At 39.7% G+C, this 25,136-nt stretch overlaps 1 protein-coding gene across 4 annotated transcripts; it reads left to right on the plus strand.

The window, feature by feature from the left end:
• Positions 1 to 657: 657 nt before the first annotated feature.
• PLA2G2D (phospholipase A2 group IID) lies at positions 658 to 13,925 on the plus strand. Of its 4 annotated transcripts, XM_051988388.1 has the most exons (7): positions 658 to 709; positions 3,309 to 3,411; positions 4,157 to 4,257; positions 4,372 to 4,487; positions 7,059 to 7,206; positions 9,836 to 9,942; positions 11,519 to 13,925. In XM_051988388.1, the coding sequence occupies exons 2-7, from the start codon at positions 3,403 to 3,405 to the stop codon at positions 11,659 to 11,661; spliced, it is 624 nt and encodes a 207-aa protein (XP_051844348.1). In that variant the 5' UTR covers positions 658 to 709; positions 3,309 to 3,402; the 3' UTR covers positions 11,662 to 13,925. The 4 variants fall into 4 exon arrangements, with proteins under 4 accessions (XP_051844348.1, XP_051844350.1, XP_051844349.1 ...); XM_051988390.1 differs by lacking the exons at positions 658 to 709; positions 3,309 to 3,411 and having other exon boundaries at positions 3,738 to 4,265; XM_051988389.1 differs by lacking the exons at positions 658 to 709; positions 3,309 to 3,411 and having other exon boundaries at positions 3,738 to 4,257; positions 4,334 to 4,487.
• The last annotated feature ends 11,211 nt before the right edge of the window (positions 13,926 to 25,136 follow it).

Below are 25,136 nucleotides of genomic sequence, written 5' to 3' on the forward strand. Positions count from 1 at the left end.
TCACATATTAAACTGATTTCCTATTTAAAAAATAATAATAATAATATCCTTTTCAGTTCTGACATCCTATGTTTCAAGGGCTATCTCAGCTCTGACATTCCACATTCTAAGGGCCCTCCCAGCTCAGACATCCTGTGTTCTAAGGGCTCTCTCAGTTTTGACATCCTGTGTTTTAAGGGCCCTCTCAGCTCTGACATCCTGGGTTCTAAGGGCCCTCCCAGCTCTGACATTTTGTGTTCTAAGGGTCCTCTCAGCTCTGACATCCTATGTTCTAAGGGCCCTCCCAGCTCTGACATTCTGTGTTCTAAGGGTCCTCCCAGCACTGATATTCTGTGCTCTAAGACCTTTCCCAGTTCTGACATTCTGTGTTCTAAGGACCCTCCCAGCTCTGACATTGTGTGTCCTAAGAGCCTTCACACCTCTGATGTGCTATGGGCTATGTGCCTGCTCATGGCACTGATGACTTCAGAGGAATCTGGAAATTCCCTCATCTTTCTCATCTCTGGCACACAGCTACTCTTGCCCATTAAAATGGTTTCCAGAGAAAATGGGAAAAAGCAAACTTCCTTGGTTGCCAAGAATGGTCCAGGGTGGGGTCAAGCCACTGAGATATTGACTATAAAAGGAGCTGGCCACTAGCTGGAGGAGTCTACAGAGCTATGGGTCACCAGACTCCAGTCCCAGCATCTGAGGAAGGAGAACCCTGAAGGTGAGAAAGTTCTATTCTGGGGCCTATCTGGGAAAGGAGACAGAAGAATCACTAGCAGCCCCATTCTGGTTTTGCCCCAGTGATGGAAAAGTCACTGTTGCTTATCAGTTCTTAGTAGCTCCATTGGCACAATGGGGCCATCGATGGCTTTTCTTTCTTCCTGGAGATCAGAGTGAATGGGCTGAGAGCCTTATTCAGGGGAAACTCAGGATTCAATTCAACAATTCAACTGGCATTTATTAGGTGTTTACCACATTCCAGACATTGTACTAGAACTGGGTAGGAATACAGAGATGAAAATGAATCGATTTTTTCCTTAAACAGCTCACATTCAACTGAGGGAAAAATACAACACATTCATATTGGTAAATATAAGATAACTTGAAGAGAGACATCAAGGAATATTTTTTTATGAGAAACAGTAGCTGAGTTAAGTCTTGGAGGAAACTAGAGACAAGACTCTAAGAGGAGTTCCTAACCTTAAGTCCAAGAACTTGGTTTGTTTGTTTGATTTTGTTTTTGGAAGCAATCTGGTACTTGCCCAGGATCACACAGTAGGAATTTGTTTGTTTGAAGTTTTAAAGAATTTTGCTAACTGTATTTCCATGTAATTGGTTGTCTTTGTAATCTCCTGTATTTTAATTTTTTTTCATTTAAAAGCAATACTCATAGAAGTCCCCTAGGCTTCAGCCAGATGCCAAGGAGTCCAGGACACATACACACACACACACACACACACACACACACACACACACACACACAAACACACACAATATTACAAATCTGAGTTCTTGGAGATTGTAGGGAAGACCCAATTCCCTACACACACAAGGAAAGGCTTAAACTCATATCCCCAGGCAGGAACTACAAGGCCACATTCCAGGAACAGCTGCTACAACTAGGTCTTGATTAGAGCAAAAAAAATGAATGCAATGAAATAGTCACATATATTTGAATTCAAACTATTCACAGTTAGAATATGTAAAATAATCATTGAACCAACCCAATGGAATGATGAAACATGAATTTGAATGATGAGGCCACTTCAGAGGGATTTATTATTCACATCAATAAAGGCTTAGTTATAGTCCAGCATACCTGGACAGCTGGCTGATATAGCAACCAGGATTCCGCTGATGCTGATGCTGAGGCTAGAGTAAAAGGATCTGGTTTCCAATCCTATCTCAGCAGCTTTCTATCTCTTTCCTCTGGAGTAACTTACTTAGCTTCATTCAGAAAATGAAAGATTGGACTAAATGTCTTCTGAGCTCAATTAGGTCTGTTAGCTAGGTCTACTATTCCCTCAGCAGAATGTGAGCTGTTTAAGAGGAAAGTTCATTCCTATCCAGATCTAGGCTGACTCCTAATAAATGGCAGTGAAATTGTTAAATTGAACCCTGAGCTTCCTCTGAACAAATATAAAGCTCTCAGTCCTTTCTAGACCATATCCTCATTTTCTATAAAATGAAAGGACTGGGCTAGGTAGGCTCTTAAGTCTCTCTTTATGCTACCATTCTGTGCTCTGACCTTCCAGCTCTAGAACAATGGTTCTATGAATTTAGAGAGTAGCAAGAGTTATAATGTAAAAGACAACTAGAAATGTAAGTGACCACTCATTGTGAAGAACCATAGCCAGTTGACTGTTTATATTTTTATTTCAAAAATTTATTTTATTTCTTTTTTATTATTTATTATTTTCAAAATTTTATTTATTTATTCACCAGAGAAAAACATGGTCAGAATTATGCCTTTGGACCTTTATTGGACCTTTATTATTGGATCAATAATTCTTTATTTCCATCTGTCTCAGGCTCCTGGATCTCTTAAAGTTCTCTTCCTTTTCCCCTTCTTTCCATCTCTCCAGTTCTTCAATCCCTGATCCTTCTGTCTCTCATTCCCCCAGCCCTTTTGCATAGCATCCTAGTCCCAATTATCCATCCATTAAGACAGCCCCAGGATCTCCAAATGGTTATTTCTCCAGTTGCTCAGTATCTAGTCTTCCAGCTAAGCAGATTTCTAGGGGGCCTCACCATTCCTGTTCCATTTTCCCATCCATTTAGTTGTTGAATCATAGGATTTAAGATTGGAGGGGGGGATTTAAAAGATCATTTCAGCTTTTATAAATCATTGCTTTAGAGCTTCAAGGGATCATAGAAGCCAACTGATCTGATCCTGTCATTTTACAGATAAGTAAATTGAGACCAAGAGAAGTTAAGCAGTGTTCCTAAAATTACACAGGGAATAAATGACAAGTTTTGAACCCAAGTCCTCAGACTTCAGACCTTCTTACCATATCACCTTGCTTTCTCAATAGATGAGGAAATTGAGGTCCACAGAGGGAAGGAGTCTGATCAAGACCACTTGTTTAAGTAGCAGAGCAGGAATTGACATTCAAGTTCTGGGACTTAAAAATTCAATGCTATTTTCACTCTGCCAGATGCTTCCCCCAGGTTTCTAATGTCCTCAGTGTGATATAGGAGAAAATCTGAGTTTGAATTCTACAAACCTGGATCAGGCTATATGATCTTATGTCATTCCCCTTCAGCCTCAGTTTCTTCCTCTATAAAGTAGGAGTGATAATAATAGATGTATCTCATAGGGATGTTGTAAGGATCCAATGAGATAATCTATATAAAGTGCTTTTGAAGCTTGACTGGACCACAGGAAGAAGAAAAAGAATACCAACAACTACAATGACAAAAGTGAGTAGGTGGTAATGCTTTAAAGTTTACAAAGTGCTTTACAGATATTAATTTGATTGTCACAATAATCCAAGAGGCAAGTGTTATTGTTATTATTTCCATTTTACAGATTGTCAATAGTTAATAAACATTATTAAGCACCTACTTTGTGCCAGGCATTGTGATAAGCACTGGGGAGGGGAAGGAAGGAATGAAGGAACGAAGGAAGGAAAAAAAAAGAAGAAAGAAAGAAAGAAAGAGAGAGAGAGAGAGGGCAGGAGGGAAAGAGGGAAGGAAAGAAGGGAAGAGGAAAGGGAGGGAGGGCAGGAGGAAAGGAGGAACAGAAAGAAGGAAGGAAGGAAGGAAGGAAGGAAGGAAGGAAGGAAGGAAGGAAGGAAGGAAGGAAGAAGAGAGAGAGGGGGAGAGAGGGAAAAAGAGAAGAAGGGAGAGGCATAGAAAGGGTCCTTCAAGAAACTTACAACTAATGAGAGAAGACTACACACAAAAGGAAGCTGAAAACTAGAGGAAGGGAAAGAGGGAATCAGAAAGGGAAGGAGACATGATGGAGAAGGCAGAAATGTCCCAGAGGAGAGGTGCCAAATAAGAAATCAGTTATGAGCTAAGCTTTTTTTAATGCAGTTTGAGGAAAGTGAGTCAGGTATTGATTAAATCATCTAACCAAATTCACACAGCTAGTAGGGAAGTTTCTGCCTTCCAATCTGGGCCAAATCTTCATAGGCTGGTTTTCTTCCTTGGTTTTTTCTAGCCCTCATCAGGACAAGGTCACAGGGCAACCAAACCAGTTTATACAGCTCAGCCATCCAGCTTGGAGACAGTCCAGATTGGCCGTCTTGGACCATGCAACTGGTATTATTGTGGGTTATGCTCATTACCTTAGGTAAGTGAAGTCTATCAAAAGGGATCTGGTCCTAAAAGCTAATAGCTGTTCCAGTCTCTTCTCCTCTACACAACTCCATCCAGCATAGTCTTATTCCAAGAGGAAAGATCCAGCCAGAACTACATTGTCACTACTCCACTGCAGACCCTTATCACCTCACATCTGGACTACTGTAATAGTCATCAGTGGAAAGAAAAGGGTGGGTCTGATTTCTTTAAGTGTCTCCCCATTCCATTCCATTCTCCATTCAGTAATTAAAATAATTTTCCTAAAATTCAGGCCCCATCATGTGCCCCCTCTACTCAATAAACTCCATTTCTCCCTATCACCTTCAGGATACAAATCCCCAGACATTCAAAGACCTTCATCACCTAACCCTCTCCTCCCTTTCCGGTATTTCTACATCTCCCTCTGCAATATTCACTCTTCAATCCAATGATACTGGCCTCCTGGCTGGTCCATAAAGAATTCCCTCAATCTCTTGATTCTTGGCACCTAGCGTTTTTTCTGACTGGCTATCCCCGCATCCCTGGAATGCTTTTCCTCCTTATCTCTGCTTCTCAACTTCCCTAGTTTCCTTTAAATCCCAACCAAAATTCCAGGAATCCTTCTCTAAACCCTTTTAATCTCAGTGCCTTCTCTTTGTTAATTATTTTCAATTTATCCTGTATATAGTTTGTATATATTTGTTTGTTTGTTGTCTCCCCCATTAGATTTGAGTTTCTTGAGAACAGGAACTGTCCTCTTTATGTATATAGTTATATTTGTATATATACACATATAAAACATTTAGCAAGGTATCTGGCACATAGTAGGCAATTAACATGTTTATCGACTAACATTAGTTCAAAGAAAAAAGATTTAAGTCAACAGCATAGCAAAATTAGGGGCAAGAATAATGCAGCTATATAAAGGCTATCACACTATCAGTGAGGGGGAAGGGGGCAAATACAGGAAATGTGTGTGACCAGAGCTCACTTCTGAAGGGAATCTTTGTGGACAGGACACATATCCTGGCTGGGAGGGACTTACATCTCCAATGTTACAGAGCCTGGGAGTTCCCTCTACTAGAGATTGCCATACCATCAATAAGTGAGGCAGGGGAGAAGGGAGGTGGCAAATGCAGGGAATTTGTATAGCTAGGGCTCACTTGTAAAAGGAATCCATGTGGCCAGGGCATATATTCTGACTGGGGAAACTTAATCCTCCAAAGTTACAAAACTTGAGTGTCTCTTCCATTACACATTGCCACACCATCAATAAGGGAGGGGGCAAATGCAGGGATATATGTGGCCAGGGCTGACTTGGAGGAACCCATGTAGTCAAGGCATATATCTTGGCTAGGGGGACTTACCTCTCCAATGTTATGGAGCCACCAACTTCGAAGTCTCTTCTTCCCTTTGGCTATGATCAGCCTTCACTATTCCCAACCCAAGTCACTTCTACTCAGAGCTCAGGTTCAGAGGCTGAGTAGCCCACAGATTTTAGCCAAAGTTAAGGGAGGGCTATTACATACCCTCATGATCTTTTCAGTTAAGCAGTTATTCCTGTTTTTCCGTTAGACCTTATTTCCATTTCTTAATCAGCCTTTAAAGTCCAATTCAAATGTTGTCCGTATGCAAGAAGAAGCTTTCTCTTGTCACTTCAGTCCTGAAAAGCCCTTTTTCTCTCAAGTGGCACTTAGTGAGAGTTGGGGATGGGGGAGAGATTACATTGCTAAAATAATTATCATATGATGATATATAGTGTAATCATTTTTGTAAGTTTCATATCCCTCTACTAGATTGCCAGCTCCCTGAGGGCAGGACAAGTCATAGCTAAACAATTCAGCCCAGCATTTTTCACATGTTAGGTGTTTAGTAAAGATTTTGCTGAGTTTAATTGATCAGTTATGTCAAAGCTACCTAGTATCTATGTTTCATTTTAGGATAAAGACAAAAACTGGAACTGGATTTAGGGTTTCACTGGTATTTGGAACCAGATACCACTTGTAGATCTCTGTCCTGCAATATGGTCTTACTCGCCTTTGACAATGAGAGATTCAGTGAGTTGCCTGGTCACACAGAAAGTGTCAGAAGGGAAACTTGAACTGAGGTCTTCCTAGCTTCAAGATTAGGTCTTCAGCTACTGCCCTCCACTGCCTCTTATTCTCTCATTTTATTGTTGTTATTAAATTGTTTTTCAGTTGTGTCAGACTCTTTTTGAGTCCATTTGGAGTTTTCTTGGAAAAAAATCTGGAGTGATTTACAATTTCCTTCTTGTTTTACAGATGAGGAAACTGAAGCAAACAGGGTTAAGTGACTTACCCAGGTTCACACAGCTACTAAGTGTTTGAAGCTGGACTCGAACACTGGAAGATGATAAAATAATAAAAAAGAAATTTAAAAAAAAGAAACCCACCCATATCTATATCACTTTCAACAAGTAACTACTTGTTACTGCTCTACTTGTAACAAGTAACTACTTGTTACTTGTTTCTACTTGAAGATCCCTAGTGAGGGGAGTGCCTGCTTTCCAAGACAGATTACTCTCATTTGTGGCTAGTGGGAACAATTAGAAAGTTTTTTCTAACATCAAGCCTACATTTTCTCTTTACAACTTTCATTACTTGTAAATCTGCCTTCTAGGACAAATATCAAAAGTCTGGTCCCCTTTCCTGTTAAATATCTAAAAAATATCTCTTTCATGTCATATCCTTCTCCCATCCTTTTCTTCCCCAAGTAAAATGTTTGACAGCTCTCTGATATCTGCTCCTAATCTTTTCTTCCAGGAGCAATAGCTCCAAGCCATGGGAGCCTGAAGCAGCTGAATAAAATGATTAAACAGGCAACAGGAAAAAATCCTCTCTTCAGTTATCTAAACTATGGGTGCCACTGTGGACTAGGAGGCAAAGGTCAACCCAAAGATGCAACTGACTGGTAACTACCCCTTCTAAAGGTAGTTTTAAAGGACCTTCTGCTCTCATCTCAGCCAACTCATCTTGAAGTCATTAAGGGAGAAGAATTTCCATAGGTTCCAGGACTCCTAAAATCCTCAATCAGCCCAATTCAACGTTAATTCAGAAAGTTTATGGCCAAAAAACTCAGTCAGTTAGTCAATAAGCATTTATTATGTGCCAGGCCTTGTGTTAAGCAGCTGGGGATACAAAGAAAGACAAAAGAAATCTCTCACTTCAAGGAGTTCACAATCTAATGGGAAACATCAAATTCTAGACTATGAGACTCTCCATATTTTATTAGGGATCCTTATTAACCCAGACAAGGTCATGGTCCAGGCCCATAGAGGAGAGAGTATCCACAGGAGTCCTCCCTCCTGAGTTTTTATCTTAGGACAAAATACTAATATGTGGTAGCCATTTAAGTTGATTAAGAGATGGTCTCCTACCTTCCTAACCTTTAAACCTTTAAAAAACAACCAAATTTCTTCATTTCTCCTTTACAGTGCTCTAACATTTTCTATTCTAGGGCCTCTTCCAAGACAAGCATTCAATATTCTTTAGATATGTTTGTATGTGTGTATGTGAAATAATTAACAAAATTAATATATGCACATACATATAAATTCATTTCATTATTTCCCAATTATACGTTAAAAAAATTACAATAATTTGGGGATTTTTTGAGCTTCTGCTTCATTTTTTCCACTTAGTATTATTTTTTCTATTCATATGTAAAGATAGTTTTCAGCATTTAGTTTTGTACAGTTTTGAGTTTCAGTTTTTTCCCCACTTTTTTCTTTCCCCTCCCCAACAGAGCAAGCAATATAATATAGGTTATGATGAGGTTCTAGATAATTAGATGGGGTTAGCATAGAAAGCCTGAAGTACTGATAAAATTACTCCCTGAGATAAGCAGGGAAGGGCACTGATGGGGATCAGTTTAACCTCACCCTCTGTGGAGGTTTTGGGTGCTATGTCCAGTCAGATATTCAAGTTATATCAAACCCCTGAGGTTAAATCTTCCCTACAAATCTGTCTATGGCCCATGCCATCTTTGCAGAATCCCTTTTGAGTTAGCCCATTAAAGCTTTCAGTCTCTTGGTATCTTTCTCCTTCCCTCTCCCATATTATGTCTCATGGTGTCTTTCCTCTCATTCCTTCCCCGTGCTTCATAGTATCTTTCTCTTTCTTATTTCTTACTTCTTTTAAAGTGCTAACTTTCTCTATGGATTTAGCCTGTGTTATCAAAAGACTCTCTGGAACCCAGCAGGGTTGGGGAGTAAGCCCTGGATGAGGGGCCACTGCCCACTGCTTCCTCAGTTGCAAGCTGGTCCAAGAGCAATGAAGGTTACAACCAAAGCTCTTTTAGAGTGAGAGAAGAATCCTTTATTCAACTATTCTCATGAGAAGTAGGTGTGTTCACTGGGGAAATACACACTGAATACTGAAGCCAAAGCAAGTTTTATATTGTTAGTTCAGTTCCTCACCCTTCCCTTCAAAGTTCAGATTGGTCAGATTTAGTCAGAGTTAGTTACAATTGGTCAGATTTACAATCTGAAGTACAATTGGTCAAATTTACAATCCTCTTTATGTTCCCATTCCCTATATCAAAAGGCTTATATCCTGTCATTGATCCTAGCCAGTTTAACTTTTTGTCAGGAACTTTGCTGTTTAGCTAGTTCCTTGATTCACACAGTGATTGGTTAGAATTATTTTAACAAAATATTTCAACCCTCCCTTCATCCTATTTTGACAATATCTGTGGAAACCTAATAATGGGAGGCTGTGAGGAGTATGAGAAGTTAGGTTTCCATAGATATTGTCAAAACAAGATAATGGAATACTCCCACCTTATGGTGTATTCCCTTTCTCCTGATTAATTGTGATTTCCTATAGGGAACTTCTTTTCCATTGTTAATTGTTAAAACCAGATTCCTTTCTGACTATATGCTCTCTCAAATATTATTTCACATTTTATCATTCCTGGTGTCTATTGGATCTTTTTATTTTGTCCATAATTTCCTCTCCTAAATAAACCTACTTTTTGCCAAAGAGATTGACCATTGTGAATTTGTCACATGATCAAATCTTAATATTTGGTGCCTAAACATCAATATCATCATTTGGTACCGAACCTCAAACACATCAGGTTATACATGTACAATCATGTTAAACATATCTCTCTGCATTAGTCATATTGGAGAAAAGAGAAGCAGACCAAAAGGGAAAAACCATGAGAAATGGTTTAAACATTGGTAATTTAAATTTAGATTAAATAAACATTTCATGTTTACCAGCTCTGAATACCAGATTCTATGTCCTAAGTTTGCTTAAAACACTGATAATCTGCAATTTCATTATTCTCTGATATCAAAGCATACAGTAAGGTATTAGCTTCATTTTGGTACATACATTTCCTTTCTGCCATGGGGAATCTAAATTCAGTTCTATTAGTAGAGATAGGGAATCAGTCTCTAAAATGTCCCTTTTCTCTCCCAAAATTTTAGTGGGCAATGACAAAAGTAAGAATTGAAGGAAAGTTGGAGAAAGAGAACAGGCTGAGTGTTATTATGCTTCATGTCTGATTTGCCATCCTTCTCCCTGCCCAGGTGCTGCAAGATTCACGACTGCTGCTACAAACACCTAAAGCAACAGAGATGTCATGTCCTTGTGGACAGATACAACTACAACTATAACGATGGGAACATTGAGTGCTGTGAGTTTCTGGGCCAAGGGCTCCCTAATCCAGAGGGAGTAGATGCTACATCAAGGCCCACTTCATCTAAACGCTGACTAACTGGGTAGTTAGAGACTAAAAGCTTTTATATTCAGAAGGAAGCTTGGAGGGTCATGTAATCCAACCCTCTCATTTGGTAGGGGAAGAAACAGGCCTGGAAAAGGGTTTCAATGTGGCTGTGTCACACTGGATAAACCACTTCCTCGCTATGAGCCTCACTTTCCCCATATGTAAAATGAGAAACTACATGGCCCCTAAAGTCCCTGAAAGGCCCAAAATCTCATCATTTAAGTTATTCGACATCATTCATGGACTCTAGAAGTAGCATTTCCCTTCTGATTCCTAGTTTGGGATGATGGGGAAAGGATAAGTTTTTATGCTCCTCACTGCCTATGTTGGAAAAGCCAGGCTAGGCAATTTTCCCATGGTTAAAGTATCTCCATGATTCCCTCCAAGATAGAGTCATGATTCCTCCTAAGCCTATCCAAAACACCTCCAAGGTCTCAGTAGTAACAATAGCTAGAGTGTCTATTAGTAGCGCTAAAAGAATTAGAAAGCACTTTGCAGACTATCTTATTTGAACATGGAAAATAATTGTTACTAAAGATGTTATAGATGGGGAGACTAAGATTCAAATATCAATGGCTTACCCATGAGAACCCACCTAATAAGTATTAAAGATAGAATTTGAACCAGGTCTTCCTGACTTTGGGCCTGATAGTATAGTCCCTCTGCCCCCTAGTCAGCACATAGATTAAGAGCTTGAAAGGATCATTGAAATAATCTAGTACCTCCTCATGTTACAAATGAGGAAACTGAGGTCCAAGGAAATTGAATAACTTGCTTGGGGGTGGGAGAAAAGGAGATGGGAGAAAAACCTTCTTCTAAAGCTTGAGTCTCAACTCCCTCATTCTAAATGGTAATATTTCTCCAAGTAGGCCACAAGGGAATGACAGCCTGGAGTCAAGAAGTCCATTCTTCATGAGTTCAAATCTGTCCTTAGATACTTAAGAGCTGGGTGAGCTTGGACAAGTCACTTAGTTTTGTTTGCCTCAGTTTTCTCATCTGTAAAATAAGATGAAGAAGGAGATGGCAAACCATTCCAATATCCCTTCCAAGGGAAATCCCAAACTGAAATCATGAAGAGTTAGATATGACTGAAATGACTACATGAAAAAATGACTCATTTGCCCAATAAATGAAAATAGAACATTGATTTTTGGAGTTCACAGAAATTCCAGCCCTTTGACTCTGCTTGTCAATCATCAGTTATGCCATGATGATGGCAATCATCAGAACTTGCCACCTTAAAACCATTCCATTCCTGGTTATCTTCCACTCCCAGAAGTCTGTGAGGTAATTTCTCCAGGCCCTTGGGTATTCCCAGTGTGACTCCACCCAATAGGAGCCGCATTCATTGAGGTAACAGCTATCTGTGGAAATCTAATAATGGGAGGCTGTGAGGAGTATGAGAAGTTAGGCTGATGGGAAGATGAACATACCAGAATGTAGCAGAATCTATCCCAAATTTCCCTTGTCTCTCGCTTCCTATCAGGTGGGGGGAGCCAGTGTGAAAAGAAGATTTGCCAGTGTGACAAGGAACTTGCCCTCTGCCTGCAGCGAAATCTGGGGAGCTACCAGAAGAGCTACCGTTCCTATTGGAAGTTCCTCTGTCAAGACAAGAATCCAGAATGCTAAATGAAACCCTCCTTTATTTTTAGTGGGAAGAGAGCTTAGATGGGGTTCTAACTCTGCTGTGAAGCCTTAAAAAAAAAAAAAAAGCAAAACAAAAACCAGAACCTATTACATTGGTTTTGAGAAGTCACTTCAAAATAGACTGGAATCTTTGAAGTAAATTTTTTAGATTTCATGGTACTCTGGGTATTCTATATGGGTCTTCTAGCTCTGACATTCTGTGTTCTAAGACTCTTCTATACTTTTAAGGGTACTCCCAACTCTAACATTCTGTGTTCTAATATCCTTCTAGCTCTGATATTCTGTGTTCTAAAGACTCTCCCAGTTCTAACATTCTCTAGTCTGAGGACTCTCCCAGTTCTGACTTCTTTGTCTAAGGGCCTTCTCAGCTCTGATATCCTGTGTTCTAAGGACCTTCCCAGCTCTGACATTCTATGTTCTAAGGGTCCTCTCAGATTTGCTATTCTGGGTTCTAAGATTCCTTTCAACTCCATACTCTACATTCTAAGATTCCTCCTGCTCTGATATTCTGTGTTCTAAGTTCCTTCCAGTACTGACATTCTCAGTTCTAAGAGCCCTCCCAGTTCTAACATTCTAGGTCTAAGGTCTCTTCCAGATCTGACATTCTCTACTCTGGGGGCTCTCCCAACTCTGACTTTCTGTGTTCTAAGTGTTCTTTCAGCTTTGATAGTCTGGGTTCTAAGATCCCTCTCAACTCTCATACTCTAGGTTCTAAGGTCCCTCCTGTTCTGATATTCTCTGTTCTAAGGTCCTCCCAGTTCTGACATTCTGTGACATTTTCTATACTAAGGTCCTTCCAGGCCTGACTTTCCATGATTGATTGTCCATTCTGAGCACTATCAGCCTCCCTGGAATAAGTATGTGGCTATCCAAGATCACTTTTCTGGGAAGATAATGATTAATTATCTTCTGTTTTTTAAACCAAAAGATGGGTACTTTTTTAGTCACATCTTTCAGCCAGATGTGTGGTCCTCACTCCTGGGATCTAGGAGCAACCTTTCCCTTCTGATTCCTAGCTGCAGAAAATGGGGGGGAAGCAATCAGACATGCTCTTCACTGCCTGCCTTGGAAAAGTCAGGCTAGGCAATTTTCCAATGGCTAAAGTGCCCCCATTGTCTTCCACAGGGTCATGATTCCTCCCAATCCTACAAGATACTTTGTGACAATGATAACTGGTCAATAATCAATGAACATTTATTAAGTGCCTACTATATGCCAAGTATAGTGGAGATGCAAAAACATGCACATATGTAAGGCAAATAGAGTCAAGTGACTTGCCCAAAGTCACACAGCTACTAAGTGTCTTAGGCTGGATTTGAATTTAGGGCTTCCTAACTGTAAAACCAGCTCTCTATCCACTAAGCTACTTAACTGTCTTGTTTCTTTGGCTTCCTTTAAAACTTAGTCCCAGCTAAAAAAGACTTTTCCTAGTTCCTTTGCTCCTCCCTTTCCCTTTCCCTTTCTTATTTCCCCCCTACTCTAAATGTATCTTGAATATACCTATTCATTGACAAGTCATCTTCCTCATTAGAATGTGGGCTGCTTTAGGACAACAATTGGTTTTTGTTTTGTCTCTTCGTTGCCTGTGCTATGGGCCTAGCATAGAGTTAGGGCATTTTGGAATGTTTGTTGATAAATTACTAGCAGTTCACTGAAGAGATGTGGGATTTCTACACATCTGTCCTGTTCTGTAGACTGTTCTGAGACTAACTTCTTTTTTTTTAATAATAGTTTTTTTAATTTTCAAAATACATACAAAGATTAACATTCACCTTTGTGTTCCATCTTTTCTCCCTATTTTCCCATCTTCCCCTTTCCCTAGACTGTAAGTAATCCAATATAGATTAAAGATGTGCAATTTTTAAAAACATATTTCTACATTTCTCATTACACAAGAAAAATCAGATTGAAAAGGAAAAAATGAGAAAGAAAAAAAAAGCAAGCAAACAACAACAAAAATGGTGAAGACACTATGTTGTGATCCACATTCAGTCCCCATAGTATTCTTTCTGGATGCAAATGGCTTTCTCCATCACAAGTCTATCAGAATTGGCCTGAATCACCTCATTGTTCCAAAGAGTCATGTCCATCAGAATTGATCATCCCATAATCTTAGTGTTGCTGTGTACAATGTTCTCTTGGTTTTGTTCCCTATAGCCTCTTTCTAGAACTTTACTGAGGCCTAGAGAAGGCAGATGACTTGTGTGTGATTGCAATGATAATAAATAGCAAAACCAAAGTTCTCACCCAGGTCCTCTGACTCTCTGCATTCAAAATTCTATGACCCTCCCCTAGTCTAATCACACAAGATCCAGGACCCCTTATCTTTCTTTCCCTCAAAGAACCAATCATCTAATCAATCAACCAGTCAATAAGCCTTTAGTAAGTACCTACTATCTATCAGTGGTAAGCACTGAGGCTACAAATATAAGGAAGTCCCAGATTTCTCAAGGCACACTGATCTTTAGGACTACAAAAACCTGATTCTTCTTGTCTTATAATATGGCATGGTAGGTAGAAGGTTAGATGGGGCATCAGGAAGACAGGAAAGAGAGAGTGAAAAGGGGTGAAGAGCAACATTTTACACAAAAAATTAGAATTTTCATATATATATAAACATATATTTTTCCCTAATGGTTTCATTTCAATGTATCCATGGATTCATGGATTTCATCACTGGGTTCATTCCAATGAATATTCATTGAAAAACATATATAATATACACATGTGTGTATATATATATATATTTACCATCTCTAGTGGGGGGAACAAAAAAAGGGAAGAAAAAGAAATTTACAGGATAGTTTTGCTTTATATTTGAAAGGAATAGCAAGTTGTACATGGTAGATTTGCAGCTTCATGTGGTCATCGTTTTTATTGTATTGTGTTATGAAAATGCTTGTTTTATTCTATAAATTAAAAATTCAATAAAATTTTTAAATAAAACAATTTACATATATAGTATATTTGTGTGAATGTGTGTGTGTGTTGTGTGTGTGTGTGTGTGTATACACCCTGAGTTAATACAAGGTAATATGGGAAGTGGGAAGCAGCTTATAACTGAATTGTTTTGAAGCCAGTGCACTTGAAGAAATCCTAGGGATTCTATGTAGCTAAGGAGATAAAAAGGTATATATTGCAGAATTAGGGAACGGTCTGGGAAAAGACATGGAAGTGTAATGGTGTATAAAGTCAACAATATAAAGGGACATAATGTAAAATCTGTCTGAAAGAAGGCTAGAGGAAGATTTAAATGCTAAACAAAGGAGTTTACCTTTTAGCTTAGAGATGATCTGAATCTGGAGTCTCCTAGCTCTAAGCACTATTTAATTCCGTTGAGACTGCATAAAAGGTCTATGTTCACTTCACCAGAATGCTGTTCTTTTCTAGACCACAAGTTCACCCTTGCCTTCCAGACAGATCCAAATTCCACATTCTTCAACGAGGAACCTTCTATAGGTAAGGCCAAGGGAAAGTTGGAACTGGATCCAGCTCCCTTCAGATCAGTCCCAAAGATGAAGTTTCTGCTGCTTGACCTGGCCATATCCATTACTTGTGGTGAGTATTGAGATGACCAGCTCCCTTCCCTACTCCCAACCTCCCCTGACTCTTCCTTCCATTCCTTCAAGATCAACATAGGTCTTTCTGGGATTTTTGACTAAACCAGAGACTAAGTGAAACAACTACGTTAGTCTCACAACCCTTAACCTGCTGAGCAGAGCTCCAGCACCAAGAGTTGTCATTGAATCATAGACAATGCAAGAACTGAGAGGATCCTTAGAACCCAAAGTGTCAGAGCTGGGAGGGCCCTTAGAACACAGGATGTCAGAGTTGGGAGGGCCCTTAGAACCCAGGATGTCAGAGCTGGGAGGGTCCTTAGAACCCAGGATGTCAGGGCTGGGAGGGTCCTTAGAACACAGGATGTCAGAGCTAGGAGGGTCCTTAGAACATAGGATGTCAGAGCTGGGAGGGCCCTTAGAACACAGGTTGTCAGAGCTGGGAGGGTCCTTAGAACCCAGGATGTCAGAGCTGGGAGGGGTGGGATCTTAGAACACAGAATGTCAGAGGTGGGAGAGGAGGGTTCAGAACGGAGAATATCAGAGTTGGGAGGATCCTTAGAACACAGGATATTAGAACATGGGAGAAGTTTAGAACAGAATGTCAAAGTTAAGAGGGATTTTAGAACAAAAAATGTCAGTATAAAAAGGACACTTAGAGATGGTCTCATTCAACCTCCTCATTTGATATGTAAGGAAACTGAGGCCCAAAGAAGGGAATTGCCTTGACCAAGGTCACACAGAAAGTCAGTGGAAAAACTGGGATTAGAATTTGGTCTGTGATATCACTTTAACCACTACAATAAGACAGGAACATGGGTGAGCTCATCACAGAAAGATGGGTAGTGTTGCTCAGATCCTAAAACTGATGCTATTCAAGAATTGTTCCCAAAAAGGCACTATGGACATTGGGAACCCTAGAAGGCTGCTTTAGTGATCATTCTGGGGTCATGGGATTTAGAATTGGAAAGGACCTCAGAGATCATCTAGTCTAACCGCTTTACTTTACAGAGGAGAAAACAGACCTAGGGAGGGGGTATGACTCCCCCAACAAATAGTAAATATCAGAGGAAGAATTCAAAATCCAGGTTTCTTGGATTAAAAATCCATTGTTTTTCTAAGATGCTTCAAAGTATGTGCTTGGAAATCCTCTTTCTGTCTTGGTGGGTAGTGGGGAGAGAAGGCTCTAAGGCAGCCTTCTTCAGATAGACTTTTTTTTTCCCTTTAAGTTTTCATTCATTCAATTTAGCTTTTTGTTAGACCCTCAAGCAAAAGTCTCATCAATTTTGTTTTCCTTAAGGGAACAGAATAGGTTGTCTCAATGAGTTGTCTTATTTAGGGATCCAGAACATTCTTTCCACTGACCATATCCCTTCCTTCTCCCAGCTTTGAAATTCAAGATTCTCAAGGATCTTCCAACTCTGTCCTATGTCCATATTCTGTCTTCTTTCTACTCCGACATTCTATATTCTAATCGTCCACATCTGGTATCTCTGAGCTCTAAGTTCTCTCATAGTTCCGACATTCTAGGTTCTAAGCTCCCTTCCAGATTCCAGATTCTTAAGTTCCTCTCAGTTCTGACATTCTATATTCTATGTTCCCTTCTACTCTGACATTCTGTTTTATCTTTCTTTTTAGTTCTGACATTCTGTATTCTATATTCCCTTCTACCTCTGATATTCTGTTTTATCTTTCTTTTTAGTTCTGACATTCTGTGTTAATGGCCTTCCAGCTCTGACATTCAATGACGTTAAGTTCTTCCTGCCCCTAAAGCTGGGAGAATTCTTTGTTCAAGCAATATGATCAATTAAGGACCTAGAGGGGATATGAAAGATGGAGCTATTATCTGTGACCTTCAATGAGGAGGTACCAGCCTAGTGGGAGAGAAGATACAAAGAGACAGACAAAGGCATATAGTACAAGAGTCAATACAAATAAATATATACCTAGTAAGTGCAGAACAGCCATTCACTTGAATGGTGCAACTCTTATCCAAAGCTGCAGGATGTTGAATAGCTGAGACTGAAGAATGAGAAAACTTGCTAGAGTTGGTGAGTTTTCAAGCCTAGCATTAAAGGTAAAAAGTAGGAGGAGGCATGATATTGGCTCAAGGGAAGAACTGGTGTCAAAGCTCTTAGAACAGGGATAAATTAAGTCTTGGGTTGGGGTCAGAGTAGGAGCCTTCGGTCCATATGGGAGAGCCAACAGAAATGAAGATAATGAGATGCTCAGGGGAAAGAGGGTCTGCTCAGTCTAATTTATTGAGATTTCCTTCCTTACCAGACCCTCCCTTCCTGAAGGGCTAATTTCTCCTACTAGGGGAAATCCGATCCAGCTGAAGAAAATGATCAAGAAAATGACTAGGAAACCAACCATTCATTACATCAGCTGTGGCTGGGGCGAGGGATGCTACAGATCGGTAACTTTTCCTTTTTCCTCAGATTGAGTGAGAGCAACCAGAGAAATGCATGCTCTTCTTATTACTTCCAGCTAGGTGTACTAAGGATGGGGGTTAAGGATTAGGAACTTGGTAGGAAACAGACTCCAAATATGGAGTACAAATACCAGAGAAGGGAGCTAAGGGCTGGGAATGAGTGCTGATGGAACTGTGTCAGAGAGCAAGGGTATTGCTGAGAATGGAAGGTCAAGGATGGGATTGTTGACAAGTGCAAAGGGTGGGGGATACATGTTAGGGAGACAGACTAAGCATGAGGGATGATGGCTAAACCTTGGAGATGACAAAGGTTGTTTCAGGAATGAGGACTAAGTGAGAGAAGTGAGAGCTGCAAGGGTAGAGGTTAAGTAGAAAGCCTAGGGCCTAAATGGGCTGGGAATGGGTAACTAAATGCTATGGATGAGAGTTAAGCATCGGGAATGGGAGCTAAGCATCCAGGATAGGGAATGAATATCAAAGTCAGCTGGAGGAGATGCTGGGAATGTGGATTCAATCCCATGGACAGGGACTGTGCTGGAGATGTGTTTAAGTGCTAGGAAAGGATAGAGCTGGGGTCAGGATAAGGGTGGAATTAAGAGCTGGGGAACTAGGATTAAGTGTCATGGGTGGCAGGATGCTGAGTCTCCTGCTGCCACGTCTGACAAGTTTCGGCTGTCCCTACAGGTGTTGCCAAGTTCATGACTACTGTTACAACAAACTAGAAACCCAAAACTGTTTAGCCAAATTCACTTGTTATAAATACAGCATTAAGAAAGGGCAAATCTTCTGTGGTGAGTAGCTTTGAAGATCCTCGAATCTGTCAACCACTGAATGGCTAAAGGAGTCAGGAAGGACATCCCTTTGTACCAGAAATCTCCTTGTGATATCGGGTCACTTAGTAGGGTCCAATGTTATTTCTCATAGGAAGTAGAAAGATAAGTCCTGATCCCTTGACATCTCCCTCCCCAAATTTCTATAGGGAAATTTATTTAAAGGATTTGAATGAATTCCTTGGCCTTTCTGCCTCTGGTTTTCCAATCCAGTAAAACAGGACAGCAAAATCTGCCCCCTAAGAATTGCACAACATGACTATGAGCCTCAGAATGAAGAGAGTTTTAGAATACTTACTGATCTGAGGCCACAAGTCTCAGATTCAATCTAATGTAGGATGGGGAAAGATGAACAGAATATATCAGGAAATGGAATTTAAAAAAACATAATCTTCATTATCACCACTACTATCATCAATATCACCATCACCATGACTATTCCTATCATCCCCATCACTAACATCACCATCATCATCTCTATCCCCACCAGTCCCATCAGCACCATTCCCATAGCACTGATTCCGACATCATCCCCATCCCACTCTACTTAACCAACCAATATTTACTACATATCTGCTCTGTTCCAGGCGTCATGCCTGCTAGGTGCTAGGGACATTTAGACAAAAGCTGAGTTAGCCCCTTTACAAACAGGGGACATCATTTGCTCATCCATAAAATTGTTTTTACAATTCTTAAACAGTCATTTATTCAACAAGTTTTCATCAAGTATTTAACACGTGCAAGGTACTATGTGATCCTGAGGTTAGTAAAGACAGCAGAATCTGCTACAATTCCCTACACATATCAGGCAATTAAGAAATGTTTATTGGATGGATGAGTGAATGAGACGCTGTCTTCAAAGATCGAGAAATAAGGAACATGGGAATTCTAAAGTTGAAAAACATCAATCAAAAACATTTATTAAGTACCTGCTACATGCCAACATACATAGGTGCACAAAGCAGCTGAGATGGTACATTGGATAGAGTGAGAGGCCTGAAGTCAGACCCATCTTCCTGGTTCAAATCTGGTCTCAGACACTTACTCAAACCCTGGCTAGGTCACGTAATCCTGTTTACCTCAGTTTATCTGTAAAATGAGCTGGAGAAGAAAATGGCAAACCACTCCAGTATCTTTGCCAAGAAAACCCCAGATGAGGTCATGAAGAGTCAGATACAACTAAAACAACTAAATAGCCACAAAAAGTGCCAATCTATTGTGCTAGTCATTGGAGATACAAAGATTTTTAATAGTAGTTTATTTTTTATTATACGTAAAGACAATTTTCAACATTCATTTTAGAAAGATTTTCAATTCCAAATTTTTCTTCTTATTCCCCTCTGCAAGATAGCAGGCACTCTAATATATGTTATACATGTGCAATAGTGTAAAATACATTTCTACATTAGTCATATTGTGAAAGAAGAAACAAAACACACACACAAAAAAAAAAAACTCCTCAAACATAGAGGGTGATAGTATAAGTAAATTAGCCCCCTGATTCTGCAGCCAGAGCTAGAATCCATCCTTCTCCAACCCCTCTTTTCCAAGCAGGTGCCAGCAGCCAGTATGAGATGAAGAGTTGTCAGTGCAACAAAAAGGTCTCCCTTTATCTCCAAAGAGAGATGAACACATGCAACTCTAAGTTCTTCTTATACAGAAGGAGTCAGTACAAGAGTGCTACAGTCCCCTGCTCATCTATAAAGTCTTAATCCTGCTTCCTCAAATGCCAAGTGGTAAGCTGACCTGGCCCAGCCTGCCCACAGCTCTCGCTGTTTATCTTGGTGGCAGGCTAAGAATTTTGTGCACATGAGTGTACAGATATCTCAATATATACATACACACAGAAATGTATGTATACATGTATGTATAAAATAACATCCCTGAATATTTGTGAAGTATGACTTACGTTGGTAAAGGGAATTTCCTCTTCTAAGAGTTCCCTGTACCTGTGTGTTTATTGGTAGTATCACAGGCAGATTCAGATCTCTGAATTTATCCCACAATGCCTTACTGGTACCATATTGATTCTCTCCCTTCAGAACTGGGAAGATCCAGTTTCTGGGCACACACACACAAAAATTCAATGACAACTTCTCACTCAATGATAATGGTATATTGAGGAGCCTCGCTGGTTTGGGTCTATCTATCTCTCTGTCCAGACCTCTGGGATTTTGTAAAAATAACACTGGTCTTGGCGTAAAAAGGCCTGATCCAATCCTGCAACTGCTGACTTATTTGGGATTTGCAGTCTACTAACACCCCCAAATCTTTTCCAGACAAACTGGAAAAGGAAAGTCCATCCTGCACTTGTGAAGTACAACAAACTACCTACTCTGAGTCCTTGTCTGTGATACTTACTATCTTTGGAACTTAGACAAGTTCCCAATATGTGATCTCTGGGAGATCTAGATTCTACCATCATCTACTCCAAAAGTTCATAACTTGGCTTAGTTGCAAATTCTTTAGGCTTCAGTTTCTCCATCTGTAAAATGGACCTGAGCATAGGGTGGAAAGACTAGTCTGGGGGTTGAAACCCGGACTCTAGATTGCAGGTGACAGCATCCTACTGCCAGATCTTTCCTCATCTGTATAGATCAGACCAAGTCACTCTCACTCTCTTAAGGGGCTGCTAGATGGTGCAGTGGATAGAGCACCAGCCCTGAAGTGAGGAGGACCTGAGTTCAAATCTAGCCTCAAGAATTTAATAATTCCTAGCTGTGTGACCCTGGACAAGTCACTTAATCCCACTTGCCTCAGCAAAAAAAAAAAAAATAATAATAAATAATTTTTATTTGTAAATAAATTCTTTATTTATAAAATGAAAGAGATACTCTGTGATCTCTAGGGTGATTCTTTCAGCAAGTACAGAAGGAACTTGGACCTCACTGACATTAGTAGGGATTAGTAAATTGGTTTGTTTATTTTTCAAATAGGAAGAACTAGGAACAAAGGGAAGAGCTGGAAAAATGAAAATTTTGCTTCCATGTACATAAAATCTTCCTAATAGAGTAATTCCAAAGGGGAATAAATAAATTTGGGAGTTGGGCAGTTCTATTTTCTAGTCTAGGCTTTCTTGTTTAGGCTAAGATGACCATTTGTTGGGAGTGCTGTAGAGGAAATGCTCTCTCTGGATGGACTAGATGGTTTCTAAAGTGCATTATCTCAGGCCCATCTCTTTTAATTCTGAAGCTCTGTGATTCTGTCCCTCCCAGATTTTATATACTATGTTCTAAGACTCCTCTTAGTTCTAACATCCCCGTCCAACTCTAATATCCTGTGTCCAAAGGACTCTTTCAGCGCTGATATCCTGTGTTCTAAGGATTCTCCCAGCTCTGACATTCTGTTTTCTAAGGCCTTCCCAGCTCTGACATTTTCTATTCTAAGGGCCCTCCTAACTCTGACATCCCATGATCTAAGTGCCCTCCCAGCTCTGACATCCTGTGGTTTAAGGGCACCTCCCAGCTCTGACATCCTATGTTCTAAGGACCCTCTCAGTTTTGACATTCCCTGTTCTAAAGGACGCTCTGAGGAACAGTAAAAGTGAGCGTGAATTTAAAGTTGATTTGAATCTCCCTCTTATACTTGCTGAATTTGGTCAAGGGCCTGAGACTCTCTGGACTTCATTTTCCTCCTTTGTAAAATAAAGTGTTTAGACCAGATGCATGAGGTCACACAGCACAATTGGAATCACTAATCCACCCCTAAAGAGCTGTATAATGCATAATGACTTAGAAAACCACATGTAAATATTATCAATGTTCAACTGTATTCTTATTTATTTTGTTGATATATTTTCCGATTACATTTTAATCTCAGCCCCTGAGTGCCATGTTTGACATGCCCTCAATAGTTCCTAAGACCTTTCTGATCCTCAATCCCATGATCACTATCTTCCCTCTCTCCCCCTACCCAATCCCAGGAACGTCTTTTTTTATTTTGTTTATTAATGCCTGAGATGTGGGACCATCTTGGAGGATTCTGGAGCCTGGAGTTTGAAAAGCTGAAAGAGAAATAAGTGATTAGGACAAAAGGGGACCTGGTGGGCTCAGGCTGGACATGGAAGATTTTTCTCACTGCACTGGGAACCTGGAAAATGTTTGTATGAGGAATTGAAGCTGCTCATGTGTTCCTTCAAACAGTAGGCAAGTACCTTGTCACAAATACAGCTTTCAGATTTGCAGAATTCTGAATCATCTGGAAACAGAGAACAGAATGAAAATCAGAGAGGGAAGAACAATCAATCTTCACTATTCCCAATGACAATAACTAACTTTTAACTTACGGACTCCAAAATAAATTATACAGATTATTTCAACTGATCATCTCTTGATGAAGAGAAGAGAAGGGAAGGATGAAGGAAGAGAAGGGGAAGAAGTTTAGAGAAAGGGAAATGTTTATTGATTTTTTTTTAATTTTAAAGAAAGTAAAATTCAGAGAGATATAGTGATTTGACAAGAATCACAGAGCAAGTAAGCAGAGATGGGATTTTAGTCTTGGCTTCACTTGAATAATAGCTAATATTTACATAGTACCTATTATGGGCCAGGTACTGTGCTAAGCACTTTACAATTATTATTTTACAGATAAAAAATAAATTTTACAGATCAGGAAACTGAGGCAGAAGTCAATTGACTTACTTAGATTCACATAGCTAGTGTCAACAACTGGATTTAAATTCAGATCCTCCTGACTTCAGATCTGGTGCCCTATCCACTGAGCCCACCTAGGCCTTTAATAATACAAACATATTAAATAAAATAAGAATTAGTGAATATAATACCAAACATATACTAATGGAGATTCAACCTTCCCCTCTCAGAACTAGATAAATCTATTCACCAAGAATTAGGAAATATATAAACTATAGTAAGAGTGTTCTCATTGAGCTTGCAGTCTGATTCCATGGTAATACACACACATATGTATGCATTAGTAAACAATATGATGGATAGCATACTGAAAATAAGTTCAAATCCACTCTCTGATACTTTACTAAATAAGTTACTTAACCACTCTTTGTCTCAGTTTCCCCATCTAAAATGGGGATAATAATAGCATCTACCTTTCAGAGTTGTGAAGATCAAATGAAATAATTGTAAAGTACTTAGCACTATAAACCTGGCACATAGTAAACTCTAAATAAATATTAGCTGTTATTATTAGTAGTACTGCTCTCTTGCTGAAGGATAGATACTTCCTTTTACTGAAATGATGTAATAATTTCTGATTGGTTTCTATATATCCCAGTAACTGGGATGGGGGATAAGGGGTTGTGTCAGAGAGGATGGGCTCCTGAACATCACGGGAAAAGGAGTTTTAGGCAAAAATCACTCCTATCTTCATGGCCAAGAATCTGTAGAAAGCCTCCAATCTCTCTCTGTCTCTGTCCTTCTGTCTCTCTGGAGAGAGTCTCTCTGTCTCTGTCTCTTTCTCCTGACTTCTCTTAGATTTCCAGCAGATAGAATTCTGGGATGGGTGATGGGATTGAACTTTTAGCAAAGAGAAGAAGGGGAATGGATAACTTCTTTTTCCCTCCCCTGAAGCAATGAGAACAAATGCTTACTTAAATGAGCATGATATCAAACCTCAGGTATTTGATCTTTTTTTCTTTTGTTTTGTATTTGTTTCCCTGGTGCCAGTTTACCAACATTAATACTAGAAAAGGAGTATTTCCAGCCTTGGCTGAAACCTCATGAGTTTGAAAGTCTGGGAGGTCCTGAGTTGGTACTTTTTTTCCTTCCCATCTTCCCAGAGGTGCTCCCTATGACTGACTTCCAGGACATTGGGACTTGGTGATCTGCTCAGACACTTTAGTTCTGATTCAATCCTGAAACACCATCCTGACCTCCCAAGAGAACCTAATAAGCATGGTCTGGCTTGGGTTTTGTTTGTTTGTTTGTTTTTTAATGTTTTAAGGATTTGTTAATAAGTATTTATGATTCTTTTGTGGTAGAAGAATTAAACTGATAACCATATGTGACACTTCCTTTGATCACTAACAATTTTAGCAGAGTCCTAAAATCCTTTCTGGGGAGACTATAAATATGAATCCTACCTAAGTTCTGAGGTGAGATGATAATATGGGAAAGGGTGTGAGAAAATCTTGACCCCCCCCCCTTTAGGGTCAGACAAATGAATCCAGCCAGACAAGTAGCCCCTTTTCTGAAAATGACAAAATAAATCATTAAATAGATGAATGGAACAGAAAGCAGCATACAGACTCCTATCTTTGTATAAGGAAGAAGTTACTTTTTCCGCAGAGAACTCCCAGTCTGATGGCAATAGAAGATGGTGCCATCATAAATATAGACTGACTGAATTACTGAGGAAGTTACACCGTAAGGAGCAAGAGTCTTCAGGCACATAAATCTGAAGAGGAAAACCATGGGAGTTGGATGGTACAATGGATAAACAGTGGTGATCCTATAGTCTAGAAGTCCCCAGTTCAAATCTAGCCTCAGACAGTTAGAAGCTGTGGGACATTATGGAAGTCATTTAAAAATCTGTCTCATTTTCCTCATCTGCAAAATGGTGATAATAGCATCAATTCCCAGAGTTGTTGTGTAGATCAAATTCAAATTAGGCTTACCACAGTGCCTGACACATCATAAACATGATGTAAATGTATTATTA

The sequence above is a fragment of the Antechinus flavipes genome, chromosome 3 (assembly GCF_016432865.1).
Source record: "Antechinus flavipes isolate AdamAnt ecotype Samford, QLD, Australia chromosome 3, AdamAnt_v2, whole genome shotgun sequence".
In the NCBI taxonomy this organism is placed as follows: Eukaryota; Metazoa; Chordata; class Mammalia; order Dasyuromorphia; family Dasyuridae; genus Antechinus; species Antechinus flavipes.